General features: G+C 34.1%; 1 protein-coding gene across 1 annotated transcript; it reads left to right on the forward strand.

Moving 5' to 3' along the window:
• Nucleotides 1-688: 688 nt before the first annotated feature.
• Nucleotides 689-23,879, forward strand: LOC128221813 (uncharacterized). The gene is made up of 13 exons (XM_052930415.1): nucleotides 689-1,488; nucleotides 3,453-3,515; nucleotides 3,921-3,983; nucleotides 4,227-4,289; nucleotides 11,148-11,210; nucleotides 11,616-11,678; nucleotides 11,926-11,988; nucleotides 13,576-13,638; nucleotides 15,465-15,516; nucleotides 15,984-16,072; nucleotides 18,177-18,376; nucleotides 19,661-19,785; nucleotides 21,039-23,879. The coding sequence occupies exons 1-13, from the start codon at nucleotides 733-735 to the stop codon at nucleotides 21,107-21,109; spliced, it is 1,734 nt and encodes a 577-aa protein (XP_052786375.1). The 5' UTR covers nucleotides 689-732; the 3' UTR covers nucleotides 21,110-23,879.
• Nucleotides 23,880-25,793: the final 1,914 nt, after the last annotated feature.

Below are 25,793 nucleotides of genomic sequence, written 5' to 3' on the forward strand. Positions count from 1 at the left end.
TATTTTAATAAAAACACTTTAAAATGTAAAATTGTTCACAACAATGATACAAACCTCAAACTAGATTTCGTAAGATACCTGACTCGGAAATGGCATGTCAATGATGCGGCGGCTACAGTTACATTGGCTCGTTATGAAACTATGCACATTTGAACATCCTGCATACCTTCGGTGTTTTAAGCGATAACAAAACAATGGTGTCTGTCAAAACTGTACGATAAACCATCCGGTACAAAGAAAAAGAAAGCGTAAAACATACACATAAAACGTGACTTTGAAAGATTGAGTAAACTGAACAAAAGTAACTTAGAAGCTAAAGTGTATAATCAGAATGAAGCAAAGCACAAAAGCACAGTTTAAACACGATTTAATGAGGTTTGAGTTAAACATTTCAGTTTTGTTATGAAACAGTCGATCGTTACAACTTCCAATATATAGACAAAGGTATGCATACGCTTTACTTGTAATTTGCGGTTACTAGGGAGCTAAAGCATTATTCATTCTTCATGTTAATAACATCAGCGTACATTATACATACGCGTTATACTGTCTTTATTCTCATCAACTTGGTCATTATCTAATGATTATCAGTAATGCATGTGCTCAAATGACGATAAAGTGATAACAAAGTAGCGATTTGTCAACGTAATATTATCATGTACACAGTTGATTCAAGAACATTTCCTTTCATCAAAATAGTCTTTTTGGCTTCAATTGATATAAAATAACATTATGAGTGAAGAAAATAACGAAAATCAAAAGGTCACTAAGCGGGATATTACAGAAGAAAAATGCAAACAGCATCCGACAGAGAGCGCTATATTTCTTTGCAAAAAACACGAGTCCATGATTTGTGGCAGATGCCTTCATTCAGGACATCTTCCCTGTGGTAAACTTGTCGTGGATTTACTGCATGAAACAGTTACCATTGATGTCGAGAAAGTCAAAACGATGAAGTCAGCTCTAAATGAGCTTAATGATGAAATTCTGCTTTTGCATGATGAATCAAAAAATAAGAAAATAGGCTCTAAGAATAATGCTGAAAAATGTGTGCAAGAATGCATGGAATTAGGAAATAAAATTAAACAACGTGTTGATGAAATGACAAGTGATATAAGAGACGGAATAACAAAGACACATGACGAAAACGTAAGAAAACATGCCCGCATAGCTGAGACATGTGATGGGAAAACCAAATGGTGTGACAATGAAAAAAGTAAAATTGATGAATTTGTTGACAATAATATGGCTGGGTACTTGTACCTTATGTGTAGACATTTTGATAAAGAGGTTTCGGACGTTAGATCCCATCTTAAAGAAGTAAAGCACAAACAAACGTTTAACGAGTTTTACTTCAAACAAAACAAAGTTGTTTTGAAATGTGTGTTTGAAGATTTGGAGGAAGTTTGTGAACTACAAAAAGACACTACAGGGAGCGACGATGGAAATGTCAACGGCGTTGTCGTATCCAACGCAGATATAAACAAGGTATGGCGTATGTTGTTGGTTGTTGAAGCGTTAAATACAGTAATACTTCCCACCAGCATGATGTCGGGTTGCATCTTCATAGCAAGTTTGCCCCAAACAGTATTTTGAATTGCTTCACCAATATGGTATTACTATATAGTTTAAAAATTAAATTTGTATACTTAACAGTATTTTTCCGGCATGGCTTTTATTATAAGGTTTGGCTGCCAAATTTACAAATCGACAAAGCTTTACCAATTGAAAAATCATTACATCAACTTGCATCCGTTCTAAAAGCACATATTCTGCTGTACGCTTGCATCTGTTCTAAACGCACATATTTTGCTGTAGGCTTGCATCTGTTCTAAAATCACATATTCTGCTGAAGGCTTGCATCAGTTCTAAAAGCACATATTCTGCTGTAGGCTTACATCTGTTCTGAAAGCACATATTCTGCTGTAGGTATGCATCTGTTCTAAAATCATATATTCTGCTGTAGGCTTGCATATATTCTGTTTTAGGCTTGCATCTATTCTTAAAGCACATTCTGTTTTAGGCTTGCATCTGTTCTAAAAGCACATAATCTGCAGTAGGCTTGTTTCTGTTTTAAAAGCACATATTCTGATGTAGGCTTGCATCTCTTCTAAAAGCAAATACTCTACTATGGGCTTGCATATATTCTTAAAGCACATATTCTGCTGTAGGTTTGCATCTGTTCTAAAAGCACATATTCTGCTGTAGGCTTGCATCTGTTCTTAAAGCAAAAAAATAGCTGTTGGCTTACATCTGTTCTAAAAACACATATTCAGCTGTAGGATTACATCTGTTCTAAAGCACATATTCTGCTGTAGGCTTGCATCTGTTCTAAAAGAACATATTGTCTGCTGTAGGCTTGCATCTGTTCTTAAAGCAAAAAAATAGCTGTTGGCTTACATCTGTTCTAAAAACACATATTCAGCTGTAGGATTACATCTGTTCTAAAGCACATATTCTGCTGTAGGCTTGCATCTGTTCTAAAAGAACATATTTGCTGTAGGATTGCATCTGCCTTAGATGCATATATTCTGCTATAGGCTTGCATCTGTTCTAAAAGCACATATTCTGCTGTAGGCTTGTATCTGTTCTAAATGCAAATATTCTGGTGTAGGCTTGCATAGATCTGTTCTGAAAGCACAAGTTCAGCTGTAGGAATGCAATCTGTTCTAAAGCACATATTCAGCTGTAGGATTGCATCTGTTCTAAAGCACATACTCTGCTGTAGACTTGCATCTGTTCTAAAGCACATATTCTTTGTAGGCTTGCAACTGTTCTTAAGCACATATTATGCTGTAGGCTTGCATCTGTTCTAAAAGCAAAAATTTAGCTGAAGGCTTGCATCCGTTCTAAATGAACATATTCAGCTGTAGGCTTGCATCCGTTCTAAATGAACATATTCAGCTGTAGGCTTGCATCCGTTCTAAATGAACATATTCTGCTGTAAGCTTGCATCTGTTCTAAAAGCACATATTCTGCTGTAGGCTTGCATCTGTTCTAAAAGAACATATTCTGCTGAAGGCTTGCATCTGTTCTAAAAGAACATACTCTGCTGAAGGCTTGCATCTGTTTTTAAAGCACATATTTTGCTGAAGGCTTGCATCTGTTCTAAAAGAACATATTCTGCTGAAGGCTTGCATCTGTTTTTAAAGCACATATTTTGCTGAAGGCTTGCATCTGTTCTGAAAGCACATATTCTGCTGTAGGCTTGCATACTATCTGTAATGTGTTTGCTGAAACAGGTTATAAGAGATATGCACATACCGATGACTACATATTCTGTATCTTCAGTATCTTCTATTGAAAATCTTCAGTTTTAAAGTTGTATTCGTACAACACACATGCTTTTAATATTCCTAATTTTAGTAAAATCTTTCATCTGCATTAAATTAATACTAGCTAAAAACAGATGGGAATATTACAATATAGTGCGTTTGTTAAAATACTTTCAGACGCGGCGGGAGCTTGCTGCACTGTTTAATCAGGCCAAACAAGACTTAGATAACACAGAACTGGTTTGTAGACGACTGATTGCTTACATTTTAGTAACGCACGTACTCTTTTACTTTTTCACAAAGTATTTATAGTATCATCTTTTTTAATTTTATAACTGAATTTGTGAAATTATGTTTAGGTTATGACCTTGGAAAATATTGTCACATACTTATTTGTTTTTAGTTGTTTCGTTGGTACTGTCGAACCTCGTTGGCTCAAACTCGCTTGACTCGAGTTCCTCGTTGGCTCGATCTGGATTTAAAGGACCAATATTTAGATACTAAATGTATGCAATTCAGCTTGGCTCGAATTTTTAGAGGCTCGAATTATTTTCGCCGTCCCTAGGAGTTCGAGCCAACGAGTTTCGACTGTATATAGTTCTACTATAATAATCGTCATGTTACATGGCCTTGACATATTTCCAGGCAAGGCAGAAACTGAGTAATGAGCTGAAACAAGTGAACCAAGATCTAGCTCATTCAGAAAAGGTGAGACCTCACACAAACAATTAATTGAATCCCAGGATCAAAGGAAAGAAAAACATCGTAAACCATGAAAATCAGGCTGTAAATAAACACCATACATTGGGCTAGTGCAATATAATATAATATAATAATATTTAGTAAATTTATATAAATGTAATTCGATAAACGCCTATATTTAATAAGTCTATGTGTACTGAAAGTATAATTAAAAATGCTATAATTAAAATTTCGCTTTGATGCTTTCAGTCAAGAAAAACAAACGGACAAGAGTTACACAAAGCGAAACAGGACATAGAGAAATCAGAACAGGTAGAGTAAAATGCTATTACAAACTTATGTATAATCTGTTTGAGGTTATATTCAATTAAATGATGCACAAACCATTTATGATGCCAAAGAAACTTTAGTAGAACGGACAATATAAACTCAATTAAATATTAAATAAAGTATTTAAATAATGATCTTATACGAAATTATTGTTTAATCTTAAACACAGGTATGAATGGTTTAGCCAGATAATATCCGTCTTTATTTTAGCGAGTTTAACAGCGAAAAACTATATATGAATAGGCTTAATTGTCATGTATATTATATTCATGTAGGCAATTTCAGCAAATTTGTATATAATCGACTTTTCTAGCACACCGGATAGGTATTTCCGGTGAATTCAGCCGTGCTGAAAAACTCCATCTGGCATTCCCCCATGTCAGATGAGTCACGCGCTGTGACGTAATAATTTCAATTTCTTTTATAATACAAGTTATGTAATCATAATTATGAAATTTAAATATATGAGTTCCATTAACATTAACTTTACAAAAATAAACTTTAAAAAACAAAACAAAATAACCCTTAAAAGACGTAATGTCAAAGGAACTTATTGACGTATGCAGTGAATACAAATTACTGCGCGTCATGACGTCAGTAAATATCATCGCTCGCGCTTTTTGGTGATATGTACAAAAATGCGCCTTTTTTATATATTTTCTTCACAAAATATGTTATTTAATGTATGCTAGCAAAAAAAAATATATCATGTGTGTCCGTTTCGGATAGAAAAATCCGACCCTCGGGCACGCTGCGTTGCCGGTTACTCGGCAAGCCTCGTTACCTGGCAACACAGGTGCCCTCGGGTCAGATCTATTCTATCCGGAACGGAAACACATGACAGATATTGTTAGTACTAGGTCTAAATACTGATTCTATGTTTCACAAGCAGTAATTCTTCATTCAGGTTCCTGTTTGAATAGGTTTATGTTATGTTATATAGGACCTAAACAACATAAATATGTGAAGTGTTTTATTTACTTTACATATTAATCAGTACTTAAATCGAACATCCGAACCAAATTTTTAGAATGTTCATAGAAGATCTATTTTACAACATATATCTGGATCGTTTTTGTCAGTTACAGCTATAATGTGAAAACAATTAGACCACCGATGTGCATATAATAAGTATAAGCGTGGGCGGGCAACACTTTAAATGATGAGATATATGTTGCTATGTATTATTGCACGATGCTCCTACCTTAAACATACGCTCTGTGTAAGGTCTAAAAAACATTTGGTTCGGTAACCCAACCCTTTCAACGAAATGGGCGCCGAACCTACCGTTTTTATAGTCAGTTTAAAAAAAAAATGAAATACTAAAAATTAAGTGCCTTTCAATATGTATTTTATACCTTGAATGCATTATACAGAAGATGACTTTAACATTGGTCTCAACAAATAATGAAATCAAAATTCTTTTTTAAAGCCAAATAATAAAACTTAAAGCCTACCCTGCCTACATGTTTTTGAAAAAGATGTAACCCTTACCAAACAATTTGTAAGGCCCACACGGGTGTGAAAACGTCCGAAGGCAGAAGTCGTGCAAAAATCTGCTCCGTGGTTTTACTTGAAAAAGTTAGGCTTATACAAAGCAACAACGGATATATTTATATGTGGATGAAGTGTTTTGTGTGGACTATTGGAACATATAACTTAAATACTAGAAATGTGGAATATAAGTGTTTTAATTAACATTTTTGGTGTTTTTCTTTGTTTAAAAATTTAGTTTGAAAGTGTAAGTTTACGTGATAAGTGTTCACTATTTAATGGATTATAACACATTAGACGCCATGGACAATACCAGTACCCAATTATCGGATATTGCTCCAGGACAGTGTGATCAGTCGATTGTTCAGTCTGACACCGAGACAGTTATATCATTTAATGAGGGTCAGTGGTCAGACGATCATGCATCACGTGTTTTAGACAACGGTACCGGTCATGCACGTGATCACAACAGTTGTCATGGTGATTCTGATGACCATGATGGATTGAATGACTTGGAAGACGCTGACTTCCGGGTCGTCGAAGAATACCGGGTGCTTGTGAAACTTTACCGGGAGTACCCAAAAGATATGTGTGTCCAACGCATAGTACGAGAATACGCATCTTGTGAGAGTGACCTAGACCGAATCAGATGCCAGTATTTTGAACACTTAAAACAAACAAGTGAGGATTTTCCATTTGACCAGAATGCAGAGTTGAAACGCCGGATGACATCGCGCACAAGTGAACCAGTTGCTGTTCGGCTAGCCCAAGATATTTTTTACATTCTTGAAGTGACTGAGGGCTGGGACTTTAGTGTGTTGAAAAATATGATTAGTGCTGGGAAAGTGCGTCGTGCATCCGTTGCCCAGCAGCGAAACAAGAGTTGTTCGACTACAAACCAACAAAAAGAGAAGTGCACATGTGCAAATGAGTTAGCTTTACTCAAAGACACTGTTTCGTCACTACAAGCTGGTTTACTTCTTTTAAAGCAAACTACATATGCTAATGACAAACTGAGATCAGAGCAAGTTATCTCTTCTAAATGTAGCACTGAGAAAATTAAGGCGGACTTGATTGAGTGTAGTAGCTCAATTCGATTGTTTACATCTTCGACACTTGATGCCATGAGACATCTTACGAGTTCCCTGGTTGGAAGGATAACAGAATTTGAGGATAGGGTGAGACATTTGGAGGTGTTCCTAGACACCGAAGATATAGTGACCGTGGCACCACTTTCAGATGGACGCGACGTCAACTTGCAGCAAAATGACATAGATTCTTACCACTGTTCAACGGTATGTAATGACCAGGCTTGGGATACCGAAAATATTGTGATTGATTCAAACACAGATACCGGAAGTGACGTACATATGTTTTATGATGTAGGAGTTTCTGACAAACGTGGGTTTACAACTGACAGTAACCCTATTCCAGTTATCGTGACTAAACGTGAAAATGATGGATTTCAATTCGTTCATCGCAAGCGCACGGAGCGGTTCTGTATCCAAGGTCTCAGTGCGAGCGTGAATACGGAAGTGTTAAGTTCCGTTGTCGATAGCAAAGGACCTACAGTTAAGTCCTTACGAGTTTTCCCACTACGGAGAAACCGCCATAGGGTATTGATTAAATTAACGTTGATTGCTGATGACTGTTCAGATCTTGTTCTAACTGAGGGATTCTGGCCTGATTACGTAACGTGCGAGCCATGGCGATCACGTGAAACGCTACGCCACTCTGGACGCCAGATGACATCACATCGTAGTAGGGTCGATAGCCTGCCGACAACGCGGGGAAACAGAGCGCCAGTGAACACACCGGTACGAACGCACCGGGAGGTCCCTCCTAGGTTCCAGATTGCGGCTCGACGACAGGCGGAGGAGCGACTGGCGGTACGGAAACGGGCGACCGGACGGCAGGCGGATATGGTACTGACGTTTGACAGCGGGCAATTCGTCGAGGAGCTACCCGGGAACCGCTTTAGTATGCTGTCAGTGAATGTAGATTAATTGGTGACAATGTATAGAGAAATGTTATCATAATAGAATTGAAAATGGCAGTTACACATTGTGCTTTTCTTCTCATGGCTGCGTTATGTTTAAACATGCTGACGTGGAATATCACTGGTATTATTCTAGTGCCGCCCATCTAAGTGATATCTTGACAGAAGGTGGTATTGACATCTGTGGAATATCAGAACATTGGCTAACGTCAAACAATTTACATTTCATGGATTCAATCTCATGTGACTATAAACACTATACAATATGTGAAAATACCCCCTTACACAAAAGAGAGGTGGAGTGTCTATTTTATGGCATAAACGTCTGGACAATTTCGTTGTACCTTTAAATATTGGTGATGATAGAATTATAGGAATTCAGTTGCAAATTATGCCAGGAAAATATTTATTTATTTTTCAGGTATATCTCCCTTGTATAAATCACCCGATTGAATTTTATTATGGGTATTTAGATAAGATGTATGATTTGTATAACATGTACTGTGACAAAGGTATGCCTATATTTATGGGTGACTTTAATGCCAAACTAAATGCACAAATGTTTAGAACTAGAGACCGTAGGTTATATAATTTTGTTTCTGACTGTAATCTGTGTGCCGTGAATTTGCTTGATACATGTTTTGGGTCTATTGATACTTATGTGTCTTATGACGACTGCGCTTCGTCAACCCTTGACTACATTTGTATACCAGTTGAATTTGTTGATTGCCTCATACATTGCGAAGTGGCTGATGATTGTTGTCTAAACATGTCAAGGCATAGACCTATTTTATGTTGTGTGAGTATTACGTGTGATGATAGCCCCTATGATAATAATGCAGATTCAACGAATCGTATTAATTGGAAAAAGGTGAATAACGATGTTAATATGTTATATTTGTATAATAGTGCATTAAGAAATGATATTGAAGTACTTAACAACTCATTATCAGATATAACGGACGTTGATCGCTTCTATGAATCGTTATGTGAATCGTTGCGTCAAAATGCATTTGATAGTTTGCCTGTCAAAAAGTTTCGAACATTCTTAAAACCGTACTGGTGTGAAGAACTTACAAAAATCCATGACCATATGAAATTAACACATGATTTGTGGTGTCAAGCTGGACGGCCTCGGAACCCCCAGGATCCAATAACGGCGCGTTATAAAACCGAGAAAACATTGTTCAGACGAAGACATAGATTTCACGCTGAACAGTATTTAATACTCCTGAACAATAGACTAGAACATTCGGCGGAAACAGATTCCGTCTATTTCTGGAAAACGGTAAAAGCTAGGAAAGAACAATCAAAGATGAAAGTAGGAGACGGAATTATATTTAACGGTGTTACATATCGAAACCGTGAGGATATTGTGAAACAATGGGGCGAGTATTTTAAAACACTTTACATGCCGTCTGAAATAGCAGACTTCGAAAACGACTGGAAACAAATAGTTGAAGATACTGTTCATCAAGCAATAACAGATATTACTCTTGACCCTGACGTTAGTGTATCACCGGAAGTAGTTGCTGAGTGTATAAAAGCTTTACCACCTGGAAAAGCCTGTGGTCCCGATGGAATTAGTCATGAACACTTATTATATGAACATTACATCTATTGAAGTACTTATCGATTGTAAAAAACTTCAATTTTTCGGTCAAATGTGCAGACTTCCGTGTCAATATTTAGCGAAGATCATCTTCAACAATAGACTAATACGCTACATCAACTTTGATAGACAAACTGTAGGTTTTGTACCTGACATTTATCGCTTGTGCCAAAAATACCTTTTAGTCGATTATATAACGCAATATATAAATACTGGGCAATTTCCATCCAAATATGAATGGAAAAAAACTATTCATAAAAGCGTGTTACTCCCAGCTAGACAAACTCATTTTGAACGAACCGTGAACGAAAATCGAGCAATGCAAAATATGATATCTTTTAATAATTGTTCGCCACTATGGATTATTGCAAGAAATAAACCCAAACTGCGATCAATCTGTAAGCAGATTCTGAGTGATTTTGGTCTATTTGTGTCACGCTCATATTTAGAAATTTGTAAATGCTCTAATTTAAGGACAGACAATATTATTGTTCATCTCTTACTTTATTGTCATGCTAAAGAAGAGTACCGTAATTCCCTTTGGGATACAATTTACGAACAGTGTGGGATCGACATTTTTAAGTCGATAATGACAATGACATGTACTGATCAATGTGTGTATCTATTTTCACTTAGTACCGATATTCATGATGAAAGTTTTGTCAACTATCCTGTCACAGTTGCAATAGCCAGACTCTTGCGGAGGGTGTAACTTTAGATTACTAAATAGCTTCAAAAACGGTTTTCACTATAAACTGTCTTAATTTTCGTTTTGTGTAAGGCAACCTTAGTGTTTACTTTGCTTGGCTATTACTAATCTGGACAAATGTGCTTTACTTGTATTTTACACAGAAAGCGCCATGTAGAGATTGTCTGTAATACATCTTGAGTAGATAACTCTGAATAATTATCGTTCATATATTTTGCCAATTTACATCTGACTATCTATACATAGTTGTATGTGCATGGAAGATGTTGGTTGTGTAAATGATTACTGGAAATGTTTAATGTTCGTAATGTCCATCTATATTATATCACAATGTTCTTTTGATATTCGTGTATATCATATCATCGATGTGTGTATATATTTTTTGTTAATCTGTATATATGTTACTCTCTTCACTTATGGAGGAATAAAAAGTATCTATCTATCTATCTATCTATCCGTTCTAAATGAACATATTCAGCTGTAGGCTTGCATCCGTTCTAAATGAACATATTCTGCTGTAAGCTTGCATCTGTTCTAAAAGCACATATTCTGCTGTAGGCTTGCATCTGTTCTAAAAGAACATATTCTGCTGAAGGCTTGCATCTGTTCTAAAAGAACATATTCTGCTGAAGGCTTGCATCTGTTTTTAAAGCACATATTTTGCTGAAGGCTTGCATCTGTTCTAAAAGAACATATTCTGCTGAAGGCTTGCATCTGTTTTTAAAGCACATATTTTGCTGAAGGCTTGCATCTGTTCTGAAAGCACATATTCTGCTGTAGGCTTGCATACTATCTGTAATGTGTTTGCTGAAACAGGTTATAAGAGATATGCACATACCGATGACTACATATTCTGTATCTTCAGTATCTTCTATTGAAAATCTTCAGTTTTAAAGTTGTATTCGTACAACACACATGCTTTTAATATTCCTAATTTTAGTAAAATCTTTCATCTGCATTAAATTAATACTAGCTAAAAACAGATGGGAATATTACAATATAGTGCGTTTGTTAAAATACTTTCAGACGCGGCGGGAGCTTGCTGCACTGTTTAATCAGGCCAAACAAGACTTAGATAACACAGAACTGGTTTGTAGACGACTGATTGCTTACATTTTAGTAACGCACGTACTCTTTTACTTTTTCACAAAGTATTTATAGTATCATCTTTTTTAATTTTATAACTGAATTTGTGAAATTATGTTTAGGTTATGACCTTGGAAAATATTGTCACATACTTATTTGTTTTTAGTTGTTTCGTTGGTACTGTCGAACCTCGTTGGCTCAAACTCGCTTGACTCGTGTTCCTCGTTGGCTCGATCTGGATTTAAAGGACCAATATTTAGATACTAAATGTATGCAATTCAGCTTGGCTCGAATTTTTAGAGGCTCGAATTATTTTCGCCGTCCCTAGGAGTTCGAGCCAACGAGTTTCGACTGTATATAGTTCTACTATAATAATCGTCATGTTACATGGCCTTGACATATTTCCAGGCAAGGCAGAAACTGAGTAATGAGCTGAAACAAGTGAACCAAGATCTAGCTCATTCAGAAAAGGTGAGACCTCACACAAACAATTAATTGAATCCCAGGATCAAAGGAAAGAAAAACATCTGAAAAATGCCATGAAAATCAGTCTGTAAATAAACACCATACATTGGGCTAGTGCAATATAATATAATATAATAATATTTAGTAAATTTATATAAATGTAATTCGATAAACGCCTATATTTAATAAGTCTATGTGTACTGAAAGTATAATTAAAAATGCTATAATTAAAATTTCGCTTTGATGCTTTCAGTCAAGAAAAACGAACGGACAAGAGTTACACAAAGCGAAACAGGACATAGAGAAATCAGAACAGGTAGAGTAAAATGCTATTACAAACTTATGTATAATCTGTTTGAGGTTATATTCAATTAAATGATGCACAAACCATTTATGATGCCAAAGAAACTTTAGTAGAACGGACAATATAAACTCAATTAAATATTAAATAAAGTATTTAAATAATGATCTTATACGAAATTATTGTTTAATCTTAAACACAGGTATGAATGGTTTAGCCAGATAATATCCGTCTTTATTTTAGCGAGTTTAACAGCGAAAAACTATATATGAATAGGCTTAATTGTCATGTATATTATATTCATGTAGGCAATTTCAGCAAATTTGTATATAATCGACTTTTCTAGCACACCGGATAGGTATTTCCGGTGAATTCAGCCGTGCTGAAAAACTCCATCTGGCATTCCCCCATGTCAGATGAGTCACGCGCTGTGACGTAATAATTTCAATTTCTTTTATAATACAAGTTATGTAATCATAATTATGAAATTTAAATATATGAGTTCCATTAACATTAACTTTACAAAAATAAACTTTAAAAAACAAAACAAAATAACCCTTAAAAGACGTAATGTCAAAGGAACTTATTGACGTATGCAGTGAATACAAATTACTGCGCGTCATGACGTCAGTAAATATCATCGCTCGCGCTTTTTGGTGATATGTACAAAAATGCGCCTTTTTTATATATTTTCTTCACAAAATATGTTATTTAATGTATGCTAGCAAAAAAAAATATATCATGTGTGTCCGTTTCGGATAGAAAAATCCGACCCTCGGGCACGCTGCGTTGCCGGTTACTCGGCAAGCCTCGTTACCTGGCAACACAGGTGCCCTCGGGTCAGATCTATTCTATCCGGAACGGAAACACATGACAGATATTGTTAGTACTAGGTCTAAATACTGATTCTATGTTTCACAAGCAGTAATTCTTCATTCAGGTTCCTGTTTGAATAGGTTTATGTTATGTTATATAGGACCTAAACAACATAAATATGTGAAGTGTTTTATTTACTTTACATATTAATCAGTACTTAAATCGAACATCCGAACCAAATTTTTAGAATGTTCATAGAAGATCTATTTTACAACATATATCTGGATCGTTTTTGTCAGTTACAGCTATAATGTGAAAACAATTAGACCACCGATGTGCATATAATAAGTATAAGCGTGGGCGGGCAACACTTTAAATGATGAGATATATGTTGCTATGTATTATTGCACGATGCTCCTACCTTAAACATACGCTCTGTGTAAGGTCTAAAAAACATTTGGTTCGGTAACCCAACCCTTTCAACGAAATGGGCGCCGAACCTACCGTTTTTATAGTCAGTTTAAAAAAAAAATGAAATACTAAAAATTAAGTGCCTTTCAATATGTATTTTATACCTTGAATGCATTATACAGAAGATGACTTTAACATTGGTCTCAACAAATAATGAAATCAAAATTCTTTTTTAAAGCCAAATAATAAAACTTAAAGCCTACCCTGCCTACATGTTTTTGAAAAAGATGTAACCCTTACCAAACAATTTGTAAGGCCCAGGCAAAAATTTATTTTCACTGTATGACTTTGTTAACCCTATAATGCTTTGTCTAGATGCTATTGGACACTGAGACGGTCTTAACACAGACGAGTGACGAATTGGGGAGAGTACAAATGGTAGGCAACATTTGCCAAAATACAAAAGATATTTTAAAGAGAAGACAGTTTTATCTGTGTAAATAGTCATTGCTTTCATGTATATACTTTTAAGTATGTTGATGTTTACTTAATGTACTTTGTGATATTCTAATAGGTCACACAAATGATATTGGATCCTTGTTATTAGATGTTCCTCCTATATAATGGTCGGTAAATCCAATTTCAATTGCTTGTTTTAGTGTTTCTGGGAGCAAGTATTCAGTCGTTTGTTTTACCTTTTTCTATGGGCTTTTAAAGCAAATCTTATGCTCATTGATGGACGAAAATTGTTTGTGTGGCATATTAGTGTTTATTTCAGTTGTTGTTGTTGTTGTTGTTGTTTTACCAGTCAGTACCAGTCACATATTTTATAGCAATTCAGTATTTTATTTTGTATTAATATGTTTCGTGTATTTGTCAAAAAGTCTCTTGTAATTCTGTATAGAATGGCCATATTTGTTTTATGTGTTGTATGTAACTTTTAGTATGTATATGGACGAGACTCTAATAAAGATATAAACCACTTATGCTGAATTGAAGGACAATACTTAAATTCCTTAATTGATAGACAATTCTTGTTAAATATATGCTTAATTGAAGGACAATTCTTGTTCAACATATGCTTAATGGAAGGACAATACTTGTTAAATTCCTGAATTAAAGGTCAATACTTGTTAAATATATGCTTAATTGAAGGTCGATATTTATTAAATATATGCTTAATTGAAGGACAATACTTGTTAAACATATGCTTAATTGAAGAACAATACTTGTTAAATATATGCTTAATTGAAGGACAATTCTTGTTAAATATATGCTTAATTGAAAGTCAATATTTGTTAAATATATGCTTAATTAAAGGTCAATACTTGTTAAACAAATGCTTAAATGATGCAAAATACTTGTTAAATATATGTTTAATTAAAGGACAATACTCGTTAAATATATGCTTAATTGAAGGTCAATACTTGTTAAACAAATGCTTAATTGAAGGGCTATGCTTGTTTATCATATGCTTAATTGAAGGACTATACTTGTTAAATTAATGTTTAATTGAAGGACAATACTTGTTAAATATATGCTTAATTGAAGGTCAATACTTGTTAAACAAATGCTTAATTGAAGGGCTATACTTGTTTATCATATGCTTAATTGAAGGACTATACTTGTTAAATTAATGTTTAATTGAAGGACAATACTTGTTAAACATATGCTTAATTGAATGACAATTTTTGTTAAACATATGCTTAATTGAAGGACAATACTTGTTAAACAAATGCTTAATTGAAGGACTATACTTGTTAAACAAATGCTTAAATGAAGGACAATACTTGTTAAATATATGTTTAATTGAAGGACAATACTTGTTAATGTGTGCTTAATTTAAGGACAATACTTGTTAAATATATGCTTAATTGAAGGACAATACTTGTTAAATATATGCTTACTTGAAGGACAATACTTGTTAAATTCCTTAATTGAAGGACAATTCTTGTTAAATATATGCTTAATTGAAGGACAATACTTGTTAAATATATGCTTGATTGAAGGACAGTACTTGTTAAATTCCTTAATAAAGGACAATACTTGTTAAATATATGCTTAATTGAAGGACACTACTTGTAAAATATATGCTTATTTGAACGACAGTACTAGTTAAAAGTAAATGTTTGCAGACTTTAAAGTAACGATAAACGATAAACGATATATTAATATATATTTACACTGATTATTGTCTTGTTCGAAACTCGTTATGTAGTCCAATCATGAATAATTCTAGTTATTGATATATTGTCTGTTTTCAGGAAAGAGCAAAATTACAGAAACAGTTTCTACACATCCAGCAATACCTCAACTGTATGTTATCCTTACAAACGTATTATACAGAATCAGTTATAGACAACGCATGTTTATGTCCGCATTTTACAGTTATTTTTAATGTTATGAATTACATACCTAGTAATGTTTATGAATATAAATTCGAAAAAACTGCGATTAAAAATTAATTGTAAACTACGCGGTACACTAAAAAGTTTGAATATTTAAGCTGTATACCTAACTTGAAAATATCACGTGATTACATCGACTAGCCAATCACGCAAAAAGAATTAATTATACTAGGTAGACATACCTAGTAATCTTTTTTAATGAAAACATACGAAAAAATGCGATTAATTGTAAACTATGCGGCACTTTATTTAGTTAGTTTCAATGCATTGTTCACTTCAATACCAAGGTTATGTCAGTTTTCGACAATTTTCTTTTTTTCTCGCTTTTTCATCATATGGAGTACAGTCCCTTTAAATTCATATTTTGTATCAAAGGGACTCAGCCAACTGGGACATTTGAGATCAAGACCGAAACACACCCGTCTATCGAGATGGTTTTTACATTCCCGGATGGCATTCAGACGGTAATTATTTGTTGTAAAAATCTTTACTTTCTTACATACGTTTTAAATGACAAATAAAATTCAACAAAAAAATAAAATAATTGGTTTAAATTAACACCGTATGTCGTGAAGATGTCTAGTCAATGTCAGGGTAAATCAATACAACGTAGAGCGTCATGTGATAAATATTGCAATACACTAGTCAATGCCCATCATGAAAGTAAAGATTTATTGCGATATGCTTTGTTTGTTTATTTGAGATTATCAATGTCTACCTACGCCTTTTGGCTGCATTATGGCTTGATCCCGCCGTGACGTCGTCTGGGCTTATATTGGATCAGTGATCTTAATTAAGTCTAAGAAAAATATAGCTAATTGAATAACTTATTATTAAAAACTTAACTAGTTAATGATTAAATAAACTTAAGTTGCATGTCGAATTCTAACCTAGTAGTTAAATTGTGTTGAAAATGTTATGAGAGTGGAGTGAATGTTATACCTAGTCAAATCCAGAAATAATAAGACTGGTCGAAACATAGTAAAAAAATAGATATCAAGGTGCGATACCCTAGCTGTTTTCGAAGGGACCTCTTTGTTCTCTAACGTGATCGATGTAAATCAGTGATACACGGGATACAACTTTCCTTGGTTAAACCAATACTGAGTTCACATTTTCAAGACCACTATTCTTTTAATGCCGAGCGCTAGACATAGGAGCTAATGGTAAGATTATTCAAACATCTTTTGGTTTGACGTGGCCGGTTTTTGACTCCATGGTCTATATCGCACACAAAACAAACATCTTAGCTTTCATTTTTTTGCAATCATTTATGCAATACGCTTGTTAAATATTCAATAGATTGCATTTAAATGCCATTTAGCTACTATTCTAATGTGTTAATTTAGACGTAAACGATACGCCCGAAGACATTTCGCAATTTAAATAAAAATATAAATGTATTTTGACATATTGAGATATGTAGCATTGTGTTCTTTGACGTTTCTTTTACCAATGTGTAAATTCTATATTAAAGGGGCTGTACACCAGCTTGGCACCATTTTTTTCTGGATCGAATCTCAGTGTGAAGAAACCTACCGAAGCTTATCCCATGATGCAATTTGTCAATCTTAAGACCATTTATTTCAATATGTGAGCAAAGCTATGTTCGATCAAGACTAAAAACAGTTACATAAAAAAATCTGCGCTTAAATGACCCTTGCCATTTCGTGTTAATTATTTAAATTTCTCTGCAGAATAAATGATTAATTAAACTCGAATAATGGTTGTAAACTTCACGTTTAAGATTACATGTAACAAGTATTTACACTATATTTAAACGGAATGATGCATTATATAAGAGTACATTAATTTGTTCATGATCAAATCAATTAATGGATTTCACAATTTATTATTAAAATTAGAATGGTGTTTTTCATTGCTGTTATTAAAGCTTTAAAACCAATGTTTCAAGGGGATTTACTGTCGTGTTGATTCGTTATAAGATGCCATGAAAGAGCTGTTTAACATCTTGAACAGCTTGCTTTGTGTAATCATGAAACTTGGTAAGCAAAAACAAAATCAATTTAACAATGTATTTGCTGTGTAAAAACATATTCACTTGACTGTTACAAAAGGGATGTGGGATTTATTAAAATAGTTTGTATTGGTAATTCGGCTTTTACATGCAGTTCCAAACCAGCAAAACAAACAGAGCCCTTCGTTTCCACGAAAAGCCAACAAACTCATCCTGAATCTTCAAATCAAGAGTTTGATAACTTTTCCCTACTCCTGATCTAATACAGTCGCATCTGCGTGACTCCATTGTTACATTAAGAAACATGTTGATCGTGTCAGGTGTAAACCACACACACACACACACACACACACACACACACTCACACGCACACACACAGACGAATACACACCCAACCCCAACACACAAATACACACACACAGGCGAACACGAAATTATGCACGCACAAATACATGCACGTACGCACTACAACTTATATGTGATGTTAAATGGCAATGGAAAATGTCCAATATAATGCATGGTATTTTTATACAAAGTTGTTATATCCATGTCATCATGTTCGACATCGCGCTTCTGTACCCTAATTGCAGAGGCACCATCCTTCACACGGTAAACCGTACAAAGGCGGCACATTCGTAGGAAATTTGGACGGCGGCAAGGAGGGTATGGCCTTATGTATGATGTTGAAGGCGGCGTTCAAGGGTGGACAGATGTTCGCTGTGGGGATAAACGGGAACGTTGTTCTGAATGGCATCTCGCTGTATAAGGATCGAACGTGTAAACGTTATGGGTTCGTATTACTAATTAGTCTTTAATCAGAAATGATTTGCAGCATGTTCAAAGAATGTTAAAAGCGATAGTCAGAAGAAGGAATGTATAGTGTATAGACATGGAAAAGAATTCGTATTTCTGGTTAGTCTACAGTAATAATATGCAGCATCTATACAGCCAGTTAAGGGCGGTAGTAAATAGAGACATTTATGAATGGCGTATAACATGGTACTATAGTTTTGGTAAACATGTTTAGTTTTACATGATGTATATATTCATATTTTAGTAGAGTTAGTGTTAACACTTGAAGTAAACGGGAAATAATATTTTCTCTTTTACAATTTGGCAGCCGTGATTGCTGTCCTTGTTTTGTGTTTCATTCGAATATTACAGTCCTTATTTACTCCTAGTGTAACGGTGATTTGTTGGAGGATGAAAGATAAATCCAGGCAATGTTATTTTAAATTATTCAAAGTTTTTTTGTAAATGAGGTCCATATTTGTAACGTTACCGCCATTTGGACTAAGTTCACAAACGTCAGTTGAAACATTTACCGTCTTGATTTTCCTGCACTGCCCGTCATGACGTGCTTCTCGCCAGATTATTTTTATGTGACAGAAAAAAACCAGTACCATACATAGGTTAGTTTATGCATGTTTAACAACACAGACACTGACATTCCATACATCGCCTTTTGCCTCCATAGCTGTTGATGTTGAGAAATAAGGCATATGAGATATAAATGATTTGTTATTAAAGTTCGATGAATTATTCTAATTTTCGTTTCTTGATTATTGTCTAGTATACATTGATAGGAAAGCCTTATCAGAATCATGTCAGAAATACATATTGGGCTAAATATTGATTGTCCAAATATATAAAAAAATAATCACAGGGTCTGGTACCCGATCTTATAACACAAGATGTGGGCACAGTGTATTTTTAAGACATGAGGACAAAGCAACATCACTGGGTCGAACTTAAGTATTCCATCCTATGATCCTCTATGGCACACTGTTGTTTTTTATGCTTAAAATTAATATTTATTGCAATGTAATGTTCACACTATCATATTTTCTTAACCAACGTTTGGCTGAAATGTTTTCGTTTGAATTTCAAATGCCTGAATGAGATGTTGTAAGTATCAGCAGTTAGTTTTATTTGTACATTATTAACGAAAATATTCAGTAAATGTGGCCCGCGAGTCATCCATTTGGCGGCCACAATTAGGTTACCACAGAAGTTTACTGTTCATGACTATACGCTACCTGTATAGCTGTATTTCAACTTTTATTTTTTGAAGGCTGCCAACTCCTTTGGCTTACATTGAATACAAAGAGAAGTTGAAAGCGGAACTGGCAGCCAAAGGCATCACAGAGGCGAACATAGATCAGACGGGGACACTAGAAGAGACTTTCACTATCGATGGTTAGTAACTTGCATACGTCTTATGCTATAGATATTCTATCCCCAAAGGGTTCTGTTCTATATTCAGATAATATGCATTTTGGTGTTGTAAATTACATGACATACCAGCCTGTGGTTTTTCTCCCTACCAGCTATTTCACCTTTGTGCCTTTATTGAGTTAAGTTTTGGACTGCTTGTTTACTAGGGGAATATAAAAAGTTATATTTAACTATTTATATAGGCATGTTTTGATTTCATTACGAATGATGAACTAATGGACCAGTTTACATCTATATAGGATAATTTAATATCTCGAAATCATTTTAAATTATAATGACTTAACTTACTTTAACATACCAACAATTCCCATTATATTGCATCTTTGAGTTATCAAATAAAAACATCCTTGAAAATGCAATTTACATGTAAAAAGAGCTGATTTAGGGCCTTTAACAGTGCAAAAATGGGTTCGGAATGCCACTGTTAAAATCGTATCAAATGTTTGTGCAAAAAAGATTGACAAACATCTACGAAAAAATATTTTATCACATTATGGACCAATAAGTTATTGCATCTCTTTTTGAAAAAAAAAATGACGACAATTTAACTAAGACTACCATATTAACAATGTATGGTTCTTGGTGATATCTTTTGAAAACTAGAATTAGCAAGTTATACAATATAATAACGAAAACTAGTGGATATTATCATATCTTGGTTACATAAATGCAAATATATTTCTGAATTGCTGAACTCACCAAAAAGCCAATGTACATTGTAGACTCTTTTGTCACAATATAAGATTCAGTTTGTACACATTCATATTCGGAATAATGCAAATGCTTTTTGATTGGATATCTGATAAAATCTTCTTTCGTTATATTTGCTCAACTCCTAACTACAGATACATTATGTTGCAACGGATATATAATTATGCTTGCTAAATATTGAACCTCATAACTAAATAACAATGATTTGTTTTTTAGTATATGTATACGTTGTGTTGATATATATTTATTTTTTCTCAATAATTATTAAAATCTTGATTCGATTTTTGAGTCCTGGTTGAATTTGTTTAATAATATTGTGTCACCAACAAAGTTGTATACTGCCATGTAACAGTAGTTAATAACAGATGTAGAAGATTTGTTTTATACCGTTTGGCAGTTGAAGAGAATGCCATGTAATAGTCATTAAGTGGATGATATAATGTTGATTTAACTCTATTTCATAGTCATGATTGCAGTACATAAAACATGGTTGATAACTTCAGGTTTGTCTTCGCTCGAAGCTGAATTTGGGGTCTTCAATGAGTTGACAGTGGATTTATATGTCAGACAATGACATTACAGTGGCGAATGAAGAACCTTAATGTATATTGCAAACAGACATACGTATATTGTCCGTGGAACACTGCTTTTGATATATGTCCCAATGATCTTGTGCTAGATCAAAATAAGCGTGTTGTATACAATGTTTTACGTTGTTGTTTTACTTATACTAAGAACATATGTTACAGTCGTTTATGTCTATGCCACATATATTAAATTGTTGTTCATCAGTGGTGTATTAAAACGTATAAAATCGTATATTTTTAGAATTTTATAGCTGCACATGCGTTGTGTAAGTGTGTGTGTGTGTGTGTGTGTGTGTGTGTGTGTGTGTGTGTGTGTGTGTGTGTGTGTGTGTGTGTACTTTTTTATTTTCATTTTGATATGTATTGGTGTTAGCAATCATTAATATATATTACAGTCGGATCGTTCCATTTAAAGAATGTGTAAGAGAGGATTACTGAAAGGTTTCCTGAAATGAAATGAAGTATTGTTTTAACAATTCTTGAGTGAAATAATGAACTATTGGTCTAAACATAAGTAATGAATTGCGGGTTTTACGTCATTACCGGGGTATGAACGCAATTGGGATGCTCAAAGTACTTGGACCAGCCTAACTGCGTTCATACCCCGAAAATGACATCAACCTCGCAATTCATTCCTTAGATGGATTTGTGTTAACAATAGCCTTATATCAACCCACGTAGAAGATTTAATTACACACAAACATATCGGACATGTTAAGATTGTTCTGTTTGGAATGCTCACATTGTGAAAAGCTATTATCTTTCAAAAAAAGGATACAAGGAAACTACAGTCCGACATTAGAAGCTGTCAATACCTCAACTAAGACCTTGTCCGAAGACACAATACATAAAACTAAAAACATCATCCACGACATAAAGATAGCGCCACAATACAATAAAACAGACATGTTTACATAAATATTTTAATATCAATTCATGATGGGGTCACGTCTGGTTAGGGTTCAGTGAAAAAATAATTTTATCTTAGGGTTTAAGCCAAATTTTGAAACCACACGATCTCAAACATAATGTGTTAGTTTGCTTTTTAACGATAGTATTATAATGTGGAAGGTCCCAGTTCAATGCACATCCAAGTCATACATAACGTTTTAACATCTTTGGTACCATAAACACCTTTGCCTGGCGCATGACATTAATATGATTTTTTTAGGATATATGTTGTCCCGATTGAAAGGTTGTGCGCACATTAAATAGCTTACAACCCCACTCAGCTCGTCTTTCACTGACCGTTATTTAGTTGTAAATTTGTCATGTTTAAATAAGGCTTTTAATCCATAAGTTATCGAACTGTTATGTTTGTACGATATTTGTACCTCGATTGATGTACTTAAGGCCCTAGCCATTTGCCTGTTTAGTCAGTTGTTTACTAAGTGTTTGACTACTTGGCTTGACCCTCAGTTTGCATTGTATCATCACAATTTTATTAAAAGTTATTTCGTGGTGAGCGCAACCTAATGTAATAAAACACCACAAGCAACATTGTAAATTTGCTTAGTTACATGAGAGCTTAGAGCGAAAATAGTTTATACCACTCCATTATTATGTTTTCCTTATTTGTTCCCAGTTTTAGTACAATGATGCTTTTTATTATGAAACTCTATGATCACACAGTTTTAAACCTTTTTATTTTATTAGGCAGACTGTGTGTGATGTTTATAGTTTCAAACAATGACTGCATCGTATCTTTGAAAGGTTTTGCATTAGGTGCTCTGAATTGTATTCCTCCGTCTGCAGGTAGAGTTGGGATCTCTAATCATAGAAGTACTTGGAGTTTACCTATACGTATATTATTATTTGTTTTATTGATAAGTTAATGCATACTTTGATAAGATTGAACTTTTGCGTTTTATCTTTATTAAGGTTTTTTGGGATTAGGGTGAGGTTTGTGCACATTCACTGGTTTAAACCCCCAGTAAGTTAACATTTTACTAACCGTTCCAAGGCGGTACCTAACAATTCGTAAAAAACATACTTAGTTTTGTATATGTAGTATGTATGCACTGTGTTGTTTGTGGAAATTTGTGCTGTTCTTCTATGTTTCTTGTTTGTGATTTTATGTGCATTGTCTTTGGCCTTTACCCAGTGCCATTAAACCGGGTTAATGTTTAAACTGTTTGCTACTGAACTTGTTTCTGAAGCTTTTTGCATACATAATCAGATATATTTGTTTTACAATATATTGTTGAGGTGTATTAAAATATTATTTGTGATACTAATCCAATACAGTAATGAATGTGTATATTACTTTTACTACATACGTTAATTCTCAAAGTACTAATCACTTATACATTTGGAATGTTAAACTTAAGATACATGATACCTGTATTATCTACGTCAAATCATAGTACTGCAATAGGTGGTAAAGTTAAGAAGTGAAACTAGTAAATAATTGCCAAGTAATTTTTAAAAAAAACGTGACAGAATATGTGAAACAAACAAGCATACTTGTATGCTGTTTATTTCGATATAAGTCAATTGGATAGAGGATAGATACTATGTTGTATTATCTTATCTTACATACTACACTTTTGTTTCGACAGCGCTGCAAGTATATGTTATTGCAATCGTAAACTAATTATCCTGATGTTGTGTTCAATATATTGTAATAATTTCATAATATAATCCATGAATGTAGTAATTGCCATAATTGGTTTGCAAAAATGGATGTGAATTATAAATATGCTTTGTATTACTCGAACTCATATCTGTATTCCATATCAAAATATTAATCGGAAAATAAAGACGCACATATAAAACATGCTTAGTTTCTAACCTGACCTTGAATTTTCATAACACCTACTTTTTCAAAGATATTTTGCCAATGCTTTACTCGATTTATCTGTATCTTCACTGATTAACATGTACCACTCCTGTTCCTTATATACAAGTGTATATGCAATTATTTGACGCCATATACTTCCGTTGTAAGGCGTCAAATACCGGAGTTTTTTTCCCGATAAAAAGCGGGTCGTATCAATAACAGTGTAAAACTACATTTATTTTGGCGTGGAAGCAACGTACTAAATCTGGGCGAGCTAAGTATTAGACAGGACTAGAGCATTGATTTACACTGTTTTTGGTGCATTATTCTAGTAATATCAAGGATTTAAAAAGGCTATGGTAATCGCACCTATTATTCCTGAAAGTCGTACCACACTCTTTGTGTATCGAGCAGAATCAAATCCAAACATATATTCACATTTGTAAGAGCAGAGGCGGTTCAAAGCTTAGATTTAGAGGGGGCGTAAATTGGGGAAACAACCCAGAGTGAGCGTGCTATTTAATAGCCGGATCAACATTTTCACTTTTTAAACAGAGAAGACGTTAATTTTAATTAAATGGGTAAAGACGCAATCGGACCCTAATAAGAAACTGCAAAATAAATGACCAGTGCTTTTTTATGTTAAAAAAAGGGCAAACACAGATAACATATTACTCTGTTCTATGGTTGTCGCCTCGTTAAATTCACTTGATAAACGCGGACGCGGAAAAATATATTAAATTAGAGCCAATGTATTTTATGTGCTTGCACTGCTACACAAAACACGGCGTACGTCCATACATTGTTTCTTTAAATTAGCGAAAAATATGTTTTATGCACTTTCCATTTGTAACCAAAGCAAAAAACTCCTCAATCATAATAGTCTTTTAAACAATAATACGTTGCAAATGCATTCAAAAGTATTTTTTAAAAATAAGAAAATGCCTGTAATATGTATAAATATAAAACGACTATTCAAAGATTAATATTCAATCGTCGTAAAATCGTTTATGATAACGACATTTCTCTAAATACACCTTCCTCCTGTGATCGCCTAAGCTCTCAAAAATTCTGCAACAATGCTGTTCCATATTATTACTTGAGTCTTTAACATTATGGAAAATAATTTGCTGAGGAATCTGTAAAACAAAGGTCCTAAATATACCGAATATTATCTAATATTAGTTTGATACATGTATAATTGAACTGACAGATGCTTTACTCAAATTATGTTCTTGTCGGAGCAATATTGAGGTGTTAGATTTTATTACTCCTTAAATAAGTGCAGATATCAAATATTTACACTAAAACACATGTACATACTCTCATTTATAATTTATAATCTTCTCGTACTTACAATCCTACTCAACTTGATGACACAAGTATAATAAAAAAACACAATGAGACCAGTGTACAATTAGTTCCAAGTAGTGTTTCATGAAGATCATAAAATTATCAAACACTTCACTGGATCCCTTAAATTCATAAACGCCATACAAATCGCGGTTAATTGTAAGTTCACTCTCTCCTTCAACTTTTCAACACCTTATACCTGTATCCCTAAGATCTACTTATGAAGAAAGCAACACTTTTTGAACAAAAGAAAACCACAACATCTACACGAGAAAAGACTACATATAGAGCTGTAAATGGTAAAAAAAGCATTTTGACTAAACCTGAATTTGACACATAAATTTACTGGACACGCTCTTATGTTCATGAAATGTTTAACTGGACACGCTCTTATGTTTGTGAAATATTTAACTGGACACGCTCTTATGTTTGTGAAGTGTTTAACTGGACACGCTCTTATGTTTGTGAAGTGTTTAACTGGACACCCGCTTATGTTTGTGAAGTGTTTAACTGGACACGCTCTTATGTTTGTGAGT

The sequence above is a fragment of the Mya arenaria genome, chromosome 16 (genome assembly GCF_026914265.1).
Source record: "Mya arenaria isolate MELC-2E11 chromosome 16, ASM2691426v1".
In the NCBI taxonomy this organism is placed as follows: domain Eukaryota; kingdom Metazoa; phylum Mollusca; class Bivalvia; order Myida; family Myidae; genus Mya; species Mya arenaria.